This window comes from Lissotriton vulgaris, chromosome 4_1, assembly GCF_964263255.1.
Source record: "Lissotriton vulgaris chromosome 4_1, aLisVul1.2, whole genome shotgun sequence".
In the NCBI taxonomy this organism is placed as follows: Eukaryota; Metazoa; Chordata; class Amphibia; order Caudata; family Salamandridae; genus Lissotriton; species Lissotriton vulgaris.
This window is the reverse complement of record NC_141691.1, coordinates 315489515-315505158: the sequence shown is the minus strand read 5'-3', so window position 1 is coordinate 315505158 and position 15644 is coordinate 315489515. Positions and strand designations below refer to the sequence as shown.

The 15644-nt window shown below is 44.5% G+C and overlaps 1 protein-coding gene across 1 annotated transcript in view; it reads left to right on the top strand.

The window, feature by feature from the left end:
* The window catches only part of HTATSF1 (HIV-1 Tat specific factor 1), a 266871-nt gene that overhangs the window by 71507 nt on the left and 179720 nt on the right, over positions 1-15644 (top strand). The window contains exons 4-5 of the mRNA XM_086918648.1: positions 13-167; positions 10001-10164. Of these exons, the coding sequence (XP_086774774.1) occupies positions 13-167; positions 10001-10164 (319 nt within the window). The remainder of the gene's footprint in view (positions 1-12; positions 168-10000; positions 10165-15644) is intronic.

The window sequence follows — 15644 nt, the reverse complement described above, 5'->3', positions numbered from 1 at the left end:
ATACTGTCCTAGGTCTCCCTCCTGACATAACAGATGATGAATTTGTAGAGCTGATGTCCAAGTATGGTATTATAATGCGAGATATTCAGACTGAAGATTACAAAATCAAACTGTACAAGGACAACCAAGGAAATTTGAAAGGAGATGGCCTCTGTTGCTTTCTGAAGGTAAGCTGGATGTTAGTGTGCCATGGTTTATGAAAAGCTTTCATTCCAGATTTTTCAACAATGCCAGTCATTGAGAATAGATGTATAATAGTACTAAGTACGTTGTCGTCCTCCATCGACTGCCTCTATGTTTAAAACTCAAGATCTGGAGGCTGGGCCTTGTTTCTTCTAGGGTCTTGGATTTATAAATCAATAGCATCATCTAGGCAGGAAATAGGGCACCATATCGTTTTACGGCATCTTACATTATCTGTCTCTCACTCTCACTCTCACTCACTCTTCCACTCTCAGTGCCGCAAAGACACCTGATTGTCATTAATTCAATATGACTGTTATTACGCCTTCCCCGTTCTGGAGGGACTTTTTCGTGCTCTGTATGGATCATCTATGCCTCATTTTACGTTTTTATTTATATGGTTTGACAGTAGAACGAGATTAGATTGCATTATTTACTTGATTTGTTTTTTCCTTGTTGGACAAATGAAGGATTTGAGATCATAGATAAAGCTGGATCTGAATCCTATCTTTGTTTAAGGGTATTAAAGGATAGTGTTGTGTCCTTAAATAATGGCAATCCAAGTCTATGATTCGTTTCTTAGTGTTACTTGAATCATACTTCTCGATGTGTAGATCTGCTGAATGGTATTTTTTACAAGAGGACTGAACGTGATATGTGTCGCAATCTATCAAAGATGCATATGCTTCTGCAGTCGGTCGTGATAAAGGGTCGCACTTGAATTTTGTTAGGGATGAACCTTGTATATTGGTAATTCGAGGTTCCCAAATGTAGATAGGTGGGGGTATTGATGACCTCCTATTACTTGATTAAGTATCTGTTCACGTCCGATCGCGTGGCTTCAAGTGGGGGTCTGTTGTTCAGTCCTCTTGTAAATACCATTCAGCAGATCTACACATCGAGAAGTATGATTCAAGTAACACTAAGAAACGAATCATAGACTTGGATTGCCATTCTTTAAGGACACGAAACTATCCTTTAATACCCTTAAACAAAGATAGGATTTAGATCCAGCTTTATCCGCAAGCACATCCAAACGGGAAACATCAAGTGGTTCTCCAGAAGAAGGCGTGAATACGCCGAAACGCGCGTAGAGAAAAATTAATAACTCCACTTGTTTGGTCTTTTTTACCATTTTTTTAACAAAATATATGTATAAATTGATATTGTTTTGATTGATAATATTGTTATTTGTAATATTGTTATTTGTAATATCCAGGAGAAAGCATTTATATGCGTTTTTAACTGTGTCAAGGACTTGATTAAATATTGTCTAAAATTTTTTTTTTAATAAATTAACCATGAATAATATTCTTTCTTATTGTCAATAATTGTATGTGCACTACTTTAGATGATTTACTATTTGGCTACAACAAATTAATGTTCTTTAGTACCTGTCATCCTCTCAGGACCGTTTAGTTGCCTAGGATAAGTTATTTATATAAAATCTGACCCCCCACTGCGCATTGCCAAATTCCATCCTAAGTATGGGTTGGGTGACCACTGTGGGTTGGGTGTAGGGCCTGGCCAAGACCATGGGTTGGGAGGCCAAGTCCCACTTTGGCACTGCTGATGGCTTTGCTCAGCGTGGATTGAGCATAAAGTAAGTCTTCCAAAAAACAATGAATTAAACAGTCATAAAATATGAGTTATGTGTGGGGCTCAAACAGGCAAAATCACTGAAATTCTCTACTTCCGTTTGAAAATGGCTAGGAGTTATGCTGGTGCTTTTTTAGGCATATCGGGCTAATTTCAGAGTTTTGCACATTTCAACCTCAAACATAGCTCAGTTTTCAACAGTGGTTTACCTATCCCCCTACTGGCGGCCGCCAGTGAGTAGCTATAGTTAGGACCCAGTTTCCATAGGAAGAGCGCTTTTTGTTTTGCTAACAACTTTGGCGTCGTCTGACTAATCTTTACGAAATCTTCAAAACGAGTTAGCCAGTCACTTCAGCTGCTGTCTGGAAGGTTTCGGGGTGATCTGACAAGCAGGGGGCCAAGAAGAAGGGGGTCCCAAAACGTGTTTTCCCCGTACAATTTTCCATAGGGAATTTGGATCCGACTACAGCCCGAACCGATAACAGAATTACACCAAATTTGGCAGAAAGCTAGATCTTGGTCCAGAAAGAGTGCTTTTTGTAATTTGGTTTAAGTCTGTTCAGTAGGTTTGGAGTTATTAAAGTTAAATGATTTATGTATATTTAGAGACTCACATCCACCACGGCGGATCCACACACCATCAGCAGTGCTGTGATTGGTTGGCCGCACCCTGAGAGGAAAGTTGTGGGAGAATGTAAATTGTATTTTTTATTACTGTACTTTTATGTTTTTTTAATATATCTCACGAAAACCGAATAAAGGAATTGATTGATTGATTGGTTGGCCGCAACCTGAGAGGAAAGTTGTGAGAGTCATTTTGTGCATCAAGGCGCGGTTCCCAGGGGGAAAATAACATCTAAAAGTCATAGAAGGGGTCATCGTAGAGGTACCCTGACCCCAGGGGACTGATGGAGGGGCCCTTAATGGACCCCTCATGGGCAAGAGGATTTGTCCAAAAACGTATTTTTTTAAGGTGCATTGGTCCGTTAATCCACTGTGGCCACAGTATGACCCCGATTAAAAAAAACACTCACAGACCCAAACATCTACTCACACTCACACAGCTGATCAGACCCACAAAACCACTTGCACAGCCATTCAGACCCACACAGCCGCTCACACAACCACCCATACAGCCACTGATACACCCCCAGTGTTGGTTTGTTATCCTTTTTTTAGGTTTTAGTCAGTTTTGCGAGTTTAAACTATGTCTCCAGATTATAGTAATTAAAAACCATTGGTACCTGTACTTTCCCCCAGTAAGAATCATATATTCCTCGTTCATTCACAGGAAATATGAATACTGGACCTGTTCTAAGTACACCTGCCTTCTAGGAAGCACCCATACTCTTATTAAAATTAATTCAATCATCATTTTTTAGTTTTAAAATATTGATACATGCTCTTGGCTGTCCTCTTCAGGCAACAGAATGTTTACTTTATTCCTTTTATTTTAGTTACATATGCTTGTAATAAAAATAAAAAATAATAACCAGTTTGTCGTGGCCAGACATGCTGTCTTTGCTACTGCTTATTTGTAATTTGCTGGCAAGAACAAGTCGTCCAGTCAATCATTTCTTCTAAACTAAATTTTGAGAATTCTCTTTACTTGGGCCTCTCTGCCTTTCTGATCTGTCATTTTCAGACTATACGAAAGGCCGCTGCATGGTTAGTTTTAGGCCTATAGTAACATGTCGCATTACGAGAAACTTAGCTACATTGGTTGCCTGTAGGAAAAAAAAGTTTCTTTCAAGTCACTTTGTTGAACCCATTGTGCCGTTTTTAGGTCTCGCGTCTAGCCTTGCAGTGCGCAGAGCGAAGCTTAATGTAGGGGTTTCTGTAAGCTGACCACACACTTGTGCATTTGGTTTTGCTATCGTTGCAGGCTGTTTGGCATTGCGTGCGTCTTTCTAACAAAGATAGCACGCAATTGGGCAAATGCGGGCGCATATCCCGCATTTGCCCCGCCCATGGCCTATTGGTGTCTTTTACCGCATGGCCAACATCTGTTTTGCATTATCATGTCCATTAATGCATAACAGATGTCTCGCTGTGGCGCGCGCGCACCACTTGCATGCTTGTTCATCATAATACTTTTTTTAACCGCTCTGGCCTGTGTTTTTAGGTCTAGGTTGATAAAGATATTGGAGCCAGCAGAGGAGGCCGGCCATCTATCTGTCCCTCTTGAAACATGTACCTAACAAGCAAGCATAAGGAAAACAGCTCAACATGATTTGAGACCGGCTTGTATGGGTTTCAGGCGCTTTAGGATAGCAGATAATTATCATGTTACAAAAAAAAACCTGACACTTTTACGGCACTGCTTTTTCACCTCCCAGAGCGTGGCGGAACTTAACAGCAGCAAAAAATAAACAAACCTCCAGTACTTTAGCTATGATAAGTATCAGCATAAATTGGCAACTCTCCTGACTTCCTCAGTGGTAGTCCGTCTGGGTACAATCCCAGCTCACACCGCTCCGGTGCCTTATGATCTTGGTCCCAGAGCCCGCGCCGACGTCAGAGCGCACTTCACAGGTTTGTCGCCTCCTTGGGTTTGGCGCTTTCATCCTGGCTCATTACATAAACAGAATGTCCCGGTTAGGTCAGTCTGATAGTGGCGGTGTGAGAGGCGCCCTCACTTTTTTTTTTTTTTTTCTCACTTCAGCCAAGGCACGAGAAACGTGTGATCTTGTGCCAACCTGCTGAGTCACTTCCACGGGTGGGTGGGTGGGTGGGTGCATGGACCAGGTACGGGTGACACACGTCGCCACTGAGAGATGCTCCAAGTCTGGTTTTAAGCTCCAGACCTATTCAGGTGTTCACTTCATTGGTTTATTTAAAACAAAAACAGGTGTCCGTCCCCTTGGCATTTGGCAAAAACCGAAGGCCATTCCCAACTGCACAAACAAGTCTCAACATTTGCAATGCATTAATGTATTTGTGTCATCAATAACCCGGTAAAAAGTCTATCCTCGGTCTGAAAGAGTTGTACTAAAAGGAGGCGTTCTGACAACAGTGTGTGACTCCAAAGCCGTGTCGGCTCACCTTAGCTGCAGAGACGTTTTCAGGCAGGGGCAGAGTGGGCCCTGGCCCCTGCCCATCAGGGGCCCCCTTAGAGAGCCAGCTCTGTTCTTGCCGTGATTACCTTGAATAACTCTTCACATGTTGTTTAAAATACCGTTTTCCTTTAATGTATTTTTAACATGGGAGATGAATTGGAATTTTTTTACAAACATTTGACAGAAATGTTTGTTTTTTAACCCCATTCAGCATCCATATAAACATTTTCTTTTAGATCAAAACAGGACCTCGCATATAAGAAATGGCGGGGGAGTCACAAAGATTGTTAGCAATAATTTTGTGAGCTGCTGAATTAAAATATTGAAAACACACGGACTATCCCAGAATATTAGATGTAAATACATTTAGAATCTGGACGAGTGTACCCATGCACTGTCCGTGACCTAAAGAAGGGCACGAAAGAGCTAAAATTGGATCATAAAGTCAAAATTGTTAGGAACCGGGCCCCACACAATACTTTTCGCCCGGGGCCCCTGAAATCCTTAAGATGTTCCTGCTTAGCTGAGTTACAGGTGCACAGCTAAACAAAGGTTTACCAGGATGGTGAGCAATCCAGACAGGGATTTCAAACAAATCAGTTTAAACCATTTAAAGAAATGCAAAGCCTTTATAACAACAAGCATTTGCAATGCAATAGGTCTCGCATTTGCAAAAGTTTGAGCTATTGGCATTGTAAATTACAAACCTTTTATTTATGTGTTGGTTTTGAAGACAGAAATAAATGGCTTTGTCATTTACAATGCCAATAGCTTAAACTCTCGCAAATGCGAGACCTATTGCATTTGCAATGCAATAGGTCTCGTATTTACTGGAGTTTGAGCTATTGACATTGCAAACAATAATGACTTGTATTTGTGTTTTGGTTTTTAAAACATAAATAACAGGCATTGTGATTTACAATGCCAATAGCTTAAACTCGTGTAACTGCGAGACCTAATGCATTGCAAATGCTTGTTAAATCTTTTCCTCTTAACCTTCAGAACAGGTTCATCAAACACTGTTTTCTCACTCTCAGATGTGTTTCTTTGGATGTTCTTGTTATTCCTAAGGTATAGAAAACCCAGGTGAGAGGACGCGATTTTCCTATCTAGCTCTGCACTGGCATAAACGTCCTTTAAGTTAAATTTGGGTCAAACTGAGAATGAAGTAACTTTTAGGAAACCGTGTAAACACCTCTCATCGCTGTGCAATCTTCTTGTGCGTTGGGATGATCATTAGCCTGAAGGGCAGGATACCTATTTGACTGCAGAGTGTTGTACAAATCCTCCAATCACTCAAGCAGTAAGTAAAAGGTACGTTTGGCTGAGATTTGTTTTCCTGACAAACCAATTTGTTCATAGGTTTTAAATGCAATTTAAATTTTTCAACTGACAGTGTTTTCAAGAAATCTGACGAAGTTTGTGGAGTAAACACTTTGCACACACAAAACTCAGAGCCAAGAATCTCGTATGGTCGTGTGTGTTTCAACTTCTCAATTGCTCAGCAAAGCACTTGTTCCCGTTGCCTAGAAAGGCCGAAAGTAGACAGAGTTGATGGACTATAAGTGCAAGAGTTATTACAGTGAGAAACGTGCACTTAGCGTTTACGTTACATATACATTGCCCTCCAACTTCACACACTGGCGTACTACGGATGCTAAAATGAAGATTTGTTAGGGCAGGTTTCAACAGAGAAAATGAGTCCCAACCAATGCTTTTATCTATTGTTGCAGTAGTGCCCACATCAAATACAATGACAATAGTGACCGCATCTTGAAGGATTTCTAGTTAGGACCACTCATATCTATGTCACAGAATATTGCCATGCCATAATATCATGTTTAGAAAATGAACAAATACAATATCATAAAAGTAAATAGATGTGGTAAGTTTAAGTTTACTATTCTTAACTCCACGTCTACATATCTTAAGTTACACACAGCTTCAGGATCATTAGATGTAGAGTTAAGAATGTAAATAAAATTAAAGTTACCTGTAAATACTTTCCTTCATGATATTGTAGTAATCGATTTTCTGGATACAGTATTTTACCTGGATGATATTTAAAAATCAATACTTCATAAATCCGTTTTAATGCATGGTTCCCAAATGTCAACTTGTGATTTCCCTGGTACAAGTGCATCACATTGGCAGATTCTGCTCCACCTGCCCAGGTATTACCATCACATGCCAGGGGTGTCCACCATCATGCCAAGATGCCTACATTATTCCAAGAATTTACATCATTATATTGAGGCCACAATTGTGCCATTGCTCCCCACCATAATCCAAAAAGCTGTCATATTGTGTCATGCTTGGACATTATTATTACAAGAATGGCCATGCTTATGGGATAGCCACAGTTAGGCCAAGCATACTCACAGTATGGCAAACATAGCTGCCATTGTGCTATGAATCGGTCAAAGAAGCCCAACAAATATCAACATTTATTATTATGGCAGGGTCAATATTATGAAGTTATAATTGTACCAAATTTAAACCCCTATATTGGGGACTTCATAAACATTTGGTGTTCCTAGGCACCCAAAATGGTTTTCAGGATGTGACAATGTCTTTGAGGAAGGGACACAGCACCAGCACATATTCAACACATTCATAATAGTGCACGTATTCATACATTCACATAAAAAAATTTCAACAGATACACATACATGCGCACACCATTCCTTTGGAATAAAATATACAAAGCCTTTGCTCTTCTTGGCTACAGGCCCGCCGATGCATGATAATACACTTCCACTCAAACCCTCTGCGATTCCCTAGCCTCTTTTTTCCACAACAAGATTGCTGACATCCACAATAGCTTTGACAACCAACCCGGAAGCCAACCCACCCTACCATCAGCTGACCATCTTCCCCCCGTTAACACCCTTAACGCCTGGAACCCAATCTCCACTGAGGACACCATCCGCCTGATGAACTCCATCCACTCTGGTTCCCCCACAGACCCATGCCCTCACCACATCTTTAACAAAGCAGACTCCGTCATAGCTCCGCACCTCCGAGACGTCATCAACTGCTCCTTCAACTCCGCTACCTTCCCAGAAGACTGGAAACACGCTGAACTCACCGCCCTTCTGAAAAAACCAACAGCAGACCCCACCGAACTCAAAAACTACCGCCCCATCTCGCTTCTTCCATTCCCGGCCAAAGTCATTGAGAAAGCTGTCAACATCCAGCTCGCCGCCTTCCTCGAAACCAACAAATCACTCGACCCCTCACAATCTGGCTTCCGAGCCAAACACAGCACTGAGACCGCCCTCATCGCAGCAACAGACGACATTCGAACTCTACTGGACAATGGAGACACAGTCGCCCTCATCCTCCTCGACCTCTCTGCAGCCTTCGACACAGTCTGCCACAGCACCCTTTTACAACGCCTCAGAAATATCGGAATCCAAGGAAAGGCACTGGAATGGATCACCTCGTTCCTCACCGGAAGAACCCAGAGAGTTCGCCTCCCACCATTCAAGTCCGAGGCCTCTGAAATCATCTGCGGCGTACCTCAAGGATCCTCACTCAGTCCCACCCTCTTCAACGTATACATGAGCCCCCTCGCGGCCATCGCCCGCCAACACAACCTCAACATCATCTCTTACGCGGATGACACTCAACTGATCCTATCCCTCACCAAGGACCCCAGCACCGCCAAAACTAACCTACACGAGGGAATGAAAGAAGTCGCTGAATGGATGAAACAAAGCCGTCTGAAACTGAACTCAGACAAAACAGAAGTCCTCATCTTAGGTAAATCCCCCTCTGCATGGGACGACTCTTGGTGGCCGGAAGCCCTCGGAAAAGCACCCATCCCGACAGACCACGCACGGAACCTAGGCGTCATCCTGGATTCTTCACTCTCTATGAACAGACAAGTCAGCGCCGTATCCTCTTCCTGCTTTAACATTCTTCGCATGCTCAGAAAAACATTTCGCTGGATCCCCTCCGAAACAAGGAAAACAGTCACCCACGCTCTGGTCACGAGCCGACTGGACTACGGAAACACCCTCTACGCAGGTACTACCGCAAAACTCCAGAAGAAACTACAACGAATCCAAAACGCCTCAGCTAGGCTCATATTAGACATCCCACGCAACGAACACATCTCTGGTCACCTTAAAGACCTCCATTGGCTACCCGTCAATAAGAGGATCACTTTTAGACTGCTTACCCACGCACACAAATCACTCTACAACATCGGACCAGAGTGCCTCAACTCTCGACTGTCCTTTTATACCCCCTCCCGCCAACTTCGCTCCTCCAGCCAAGCCTTCGCCACTGTACCTCGCATCAACAAGACCACCATGGGAGGCAGATCCTTCTCATACCTGGCTGCCAAAACATGGAACTCTCTCCCCGATTACCTTCGCCTCACCCAGAATCACCTAGCGTTCAGAAAGCAGCTTAAAACGTGGATATTTGACAAATAATCCTCCTCCCCTTCCTAAGCGCCTTGAAACCCTCTGGGTATGTAGTGCGCTATATAAATGTTATGACTTGACTTGACTTGACCAGCAGTCCCACAAGCTAGTGACTTCACTCTGACCATTGCTGACACTTCTTTTGTGGCCCAGTTTTCAAACGTACAGTAGTGCAGGCCGTCACGGTGTGTGCTTGTGTGTAAGCGTGTGGCCCTGCCATTGATTTAGCTGGCAGCCACTCCAAGGATATGGCGATTTGTAGTGCTGCAGTCTTAAAAATGGCTAAACCATGTGCATTATATATGGTGCCGGTCTGTATTTCGTGGCGCTGCTTCCAGGGTACTGGTGAGCTACCCCTTGGAGACTTTTGCGTTGGAGAGTAAAGTGTGTATGAATATTTTGTCTTGTTTGTGTGACATATACAAGTATGTGCCCACCAATGTGCACTGGGCCTTGTGTGCCTGGACATTCAATCTTGCAGCTTAGCGCTGCCCTTCTGAAAAGTTCAAATATTACGGATAGCACCTATCTCTACTCTTGGAACCGTCACAACGTGGACGAAACTATTTGGTTTCTTTTTTATAATATAATTTTATAATTTTTTTAATAAAGTTTTGATTTGTGCAAAAGACTGCCCCATTTGTCTTTGTGAGTATGGATGAACCTGCAGCCCGTGGGCAGCAGACTGGTGGTGACTCAGTTCGTTTTATGTTTCCCTAGAAAGAATCTGTGGATCTCGCCCTGAAGCTGCTCGATGACTACGAGATCCGGGGCTACAAGCTGCACGTGGAAGCTGCGAAGTTTCAACTGAAGGGGGATTACGATGCCAAGAAAAAGAGGAAGCGCTGCAAGGACTACAGGAAAAAGCTTTCTATGCAACAAAAGTAGGCAGCAGACTTTACTTTTTGTTTAAATCAGAGTGTTCCAGCAATCTCTTGTTGCATGAAACGTAAAATATACCATAGTCCTGCAATGCCCATTGAGACAATGTACTATGTGATCTCCAAATATTCTGTTACAATAACTTGTTTTTTTAATGCAGTGCTTTATACCACATTCTGCCTCTTTAAGCTTTGTAAATAATTTGTTACTACTACGCAGATACTTACATCTAACACATACTGTTATTTGCATAGCTTTTGTCTTTTGCAAGATTAGTGTCTTCTTGACTTGTTGCCAAGCTGTCGCTTGGGTCATGACCGCATCTGTTACAGTTGCTAGGTTAATGTGTTTTCTTTTCACCCCAGTTGATTTCTGTATCTCTACATACCATGCTGTTCAGTTATTTTGCTTATCTCTCACAAGCACGCTTTTGCGCTGTTGGTCATTGCCCTGATCCTCAACCCTTCTGTCAATTGTAGACTAGTGCCAAGTGGAGACTTTACTTGGAACTGCATTCATGTGCTTTGGCGGCAGGGACGGGGAACAGACAGACGTATGCACTCGCACATAAACCCCCACAAACACAAACTACCTCCCTTCCTTTTATTTTTCAAATAGCCCAGATATAATTAAAGTCTTTGCGGCACTTGAGGTGGCACCATCAGATAGCCAAATGATGTCTGATACAGGTGCTTGAGTTCCTTGTGTTCCTGTCATTTCTCCTGCTCAGCAAATTCCTTTTTTTTATTTTTCTGTATTTTTGAATTTGATAATCCAGATACCTTGCTAAATATATATTCGCAAGAAGGACAAGAACGAGTTCAGGCCCATTCTGGATTTGCGACAAGCAAACAAGTGGATTCTCAGAGAGAAATTTTGCATGCTGTCGTTGCCTCAGATTTATTCTCAGCTGCAATGGGAAGGCTGGCTGTGCACTATAGACCTACAAGATGCTTACTTCCATGTGCCCATTGCACACAAACACAGGAAGTTCCTGCGATTCCAAGTCGGCACCAATCATTATCAGTACACAGTACTGCTATTCGGGCTGAAGTCTGCGCCCAGAACGTTCTCGAAGTGCTTGGCAGTGGTAGCTGCACACCTGAGGAAGAACAAGGTGTTTGTCTCCCTGTACCTGGACGATTGGTTGATCAAGGCCTCCTCCTTCTCGGAAGCTCAAGCGCACTTCCAGAAGTCGTGCGTTCTCTTGAACAAGCTGGGGTTGCACATCAATATGTCCAAGTCTGTCCCGACTCCGGTCCAGTGCATACAGCACCTGGGAGCCTCCATCAATACGCTGTCAGCAAGCGTGTCTCCTTCGGAGGAGAGACGGTTATCACTCCTTCGGAAGGCTCAGGCTCTTATGACCACTCCATCTACAATAGTGAGGACGGTGTCTTCTCTACTGGGGTCGATGGCCTCTTGTACCTTCCACACGCTCGGCTGCACATGAGACCATTGCAGGAGTGCTTGGAGGATCAGAGGAAAGGGTCTTGGGATGACGAGATACGGCTGTCTCTGCATGCTATTCAGTCTCTGAAGTGGTGGTGTTCAGCGGAGAATCTCCTCAGAGGGGTTCCCTTCCACAAGGACATTCCCACACAGATTATCGTGACGGATGCGTCTCTCCACGGCTGGGGGGCGCACTCCGGAGACTTACAGATACAAGGAACGTGGTCCCCGACGGAGTCCCCGTACCACATCAATTTCCTGGAACTCAGAGCTGTTCACTATGCACTGAAGGCCTTTCATCCATCCTTTCAGACCAACTCTCTACTTATACAGACGGACAATACGACCACAATGTATTACCTCAACAAGCAGGGGGGCTCGAGATCGCGCACTCTGTCGCAGGTGGCACAGGCGATCTGGCGCTGGCTTCTAGCCAGAGGACTGATAACGGCTACCCATCTACCAGGTGTGCAGAATGTTCAGGCGGACGCACTGAGCAGACTGATTCAGGAAAACCACGAATGGGTCATAAACGCCGAAGTACTAGGAGAAGTCTTCGCAAGGTGGGGGACTCCAGACGTAGATCTGTTCATCACCGCCGAAAACATTAAATGCTGAGACTTCGCCTCCAGGTACTACCAGCAGTGGACGCTGGGGAATGCGGTATGGATCAACTGGTCGAACAGCTTTCTGTACGCTTTCCCACCTATTCCCCTTATTCCGGCGGTGTTCATCAAACTGTCCCAGTCCAGGGCGCGGATGATCCTGATTTCCCCGGAATGGCCCAGGCAGTGGTGGTTCACGGACCTGTTTCACCGGTCCCTCCTTCCTCACATATGGCTGCCATGCAGGTCGGACCTTCTCGCGAAGTTCGGGGGGCAGATGGTGCACCCCAACCTCTCGTCTTTGAGTTTGGCGGCATGGCTCCTGAGATAGTGCAATATGGTCATTTGAATATACCAGAAGATTGTATGGACATATTGAAGGAGGCTAAGCGACCTTCCACTAGGACTTCTTATGCTTACAAGTGGAAGAGATTCTGCATCTGGTGCAAGTCCAAGAACTATGATCCAACAACATGTAAGGAAGATGTCATCCTTCCGTACCTTCTACATTTGGCGCAGTCTGGCCTTAATTTCCATTCCAGTAAGGTTCATCTTGCTGCGCTGACTGCCTACAGGAAATGCCCTTCACAGACTTCCTTCTTCCAGATCCCTGTGATCAAGGATTTTTTGGAAGGCTTGAAGAAAGTGTTCCCTCCTGTCCGGCTTCCTTCGCCTTCATGGGAATTGAATGTGGTGCTGTCCAGATTGATGAAGGAGCCTTTTGAACCTATTCATAAGGCTTCGTTGCAGAATCTGTTCTGGAAGGCGTTGTTCCTCGTGGCCATCACATCGGCTCGTAGGGTGAGTGAAATTCAGGCGTTGTGTTGCCAAGAACCTTATACTGTATTTCATGCTGCTAAGGTTGTTATGCGTACTCACCCTAAATTTCTTCCAAAGGTTATCTTCGAATTCCATGTTAACCAGACTATAACTTTATCTACGTTTTTTCAGAATCCTTCGTCTCCAGCGGAAAGGTCTCTGCATTCCCTGGATGTTAGGAGGGTTTGTAAATTTTATCTGGATAAAACCAAAGATATTCGTAGGTCTGACCAATTGTTTATCAATTATGGATCAGTTCGGACCGGTCTTGCTACCTCAAAATAGTCCATCTCTAGGTGGATTGTGTCCTGTGTACAATTGTGTTACCAAAAGGCTAATAAGACCTTGGGGGTAAACCTAAGGCCCATTCCACCAGGGACAAAGCTGCCACGACTGCTTTGCTGCGCAATGTTCCAATTGCCCCCAAGCGTCCGGTTAGCTGCCTGCGGATGGATTATCTCGTTCGGGTCCAGCATACCTGAGCCATCCTGAGGTAACTCGGCGACTGAGCTGGACAGACGCCAAAACCGCACAAACCCCTCGTCGTCATCACTGTCTGTCGGAGATATTCCCCCCCCCCCCCACCCACCCCCCTCCCCCCTGGATAGGAAGGAGCCGTCCCCTTGGACCCTGAAGGTTCCGGGGCCGGTTGCGGCGCAGGGGTGGGATTGGTCGCTTTGGCTAGAAAAGCGTCACATGGATGCTCATAAGCGTCCCTATCCACACCCTGCGTCCCTACGGAACCCCCTTCCCTGCAAGGCCTTTTAGGGGCAGGTGGGTCCCCTTCAGGGCTGGGGAGCTCCCTGATGCTCCCAAGTGCGCTTGCGCCAATTTTGCGCACTCTTCAACTATGCGGGCGGACAGACGGTCTTACATAGGGCCTACTATCTCTGTGACATAGAGATAGATTGAGCAGTCCACCGAGTTATAGAACTCATCATCATTAAGGTAATGAGTCTCCTCCTCTTCCTCATAATAACCCTCAGCCATGTTAGGGAACTGTAACAGGTAGGTATCACCAGCTATTCGCCAAGGGAAGCTGGGACTGCTTAACAGGTAGGTACCACAAGTTATGCACCAAGGAAAGGCTGGGGCAGCGCTGGGGGCAACAGCACTGTAATATGGGCAGGCCCTAAGCTGGCAATACTTCTGGGGCTGGTAAAACCAGGGAATTGAGGCAGCACCAACCTCCCAGCTCGCTGACCCTCCGTAGAGGACCGGGTCTGAACTGCCTCCCTGCGCGCTGCTAGACTCTGCAAGAATGCTGCCAATTACAGCGTCAGGCTCCACATGCCGTGAAAACCACTTATTGGGCTGCAAATCGCCCACAGGTGTCTCTGCGGTTAAAACCGCTGGTACTGACCCGCACAGGCGTTCTTGAATAAACGGGGTACAGGCCAAAGCCTGGGCGTATAAGGTGAGGTGGCGGGCGGGCTCCGGCACGACTTTCTCCTCAGCGCGGTTCCCGACTGAGAAGACCGCGCTGAGGAGAACGAGACACAACAGCGCCCTCTAGCGGGCGGAAGCGCACCGCAACAAACAAGTGGGCAAAATCATGTGAGGGGCGATGAGAACGTCCCCGCGATGGGGAACATCCTTCACAACGTAACTATTACCACGCACTACCATTACAACAAAACTTATTACAACATAAGTATGGGTAAGTATTAAATTTAATTTTAACCCCTACACTATCCTTCACATTCCCTACTGTTACGCCCCGTGGAGTTAGAATAGTAAATTAAACCCCTACACTATCCAACACTTAGAATAAAAAATACTTACCCATACTTACGTTGTAATGGCGTACGTTGTAATGACATGCGTTGTAATGACATGCGTTGTAATGGATCCTGCGTTGTAAAAGTTTTGTTGCAATGGTATGCGAGGTAAAAGTATGCGTTGTAGCGTTATACAACTCCCCGCGATTAACAGGAGTCTGTGGAAAAAACGATGCACATAAAATCAATCCCACGGAGTCCCCACAACTAATACGGTCCACTAACAACCAATTTTTACAATTAAACTGATACTAGAAGATCGCAATAACATATGAAAAATCAGTGAGATAAGAAAGGGCACTTAACTGGCTACGAAGTGGCGAAGAAAGAGGAAGATGGCACAAGATGGACGCCCTATCCTCATGTTGTGGACATTGTAGAAGGACTAACGGTGTACTACTCTCATGGACTGATGGGATTTGTAGTTATTATGCAGAGCATTTGTAGTTTTCCTGGTTTAATGCTTTTTTTCCCTTTTGTCTTTGGGATATGTAAGCATTTTGTTTGGTGCTTTTCTGGGCTGCTGTGTTTTTGTACTGTAATAAACAGCGAAGAAGGAAAAGCATAATCTGAAGCCTCCGGTCCTGACATAGAATCTGGGGTGTATAGGGACTTGTAGTTGTCTATAAAGAATGAGAAATGTCTGAATCATATGTTCATTTATTATTGCTATTAAAATACTTTATAATTTTGCATAGTCCTTCTTAATTTTCAGATAGTTTGCTAATAATATACCCGTTTTATTTTGGCCTCCATAATAACGTGCACTGGGAGTAGAAAAGAAGAGGCCTGTTCAGTAGAATATTTATTAAATTGGAATTTAGC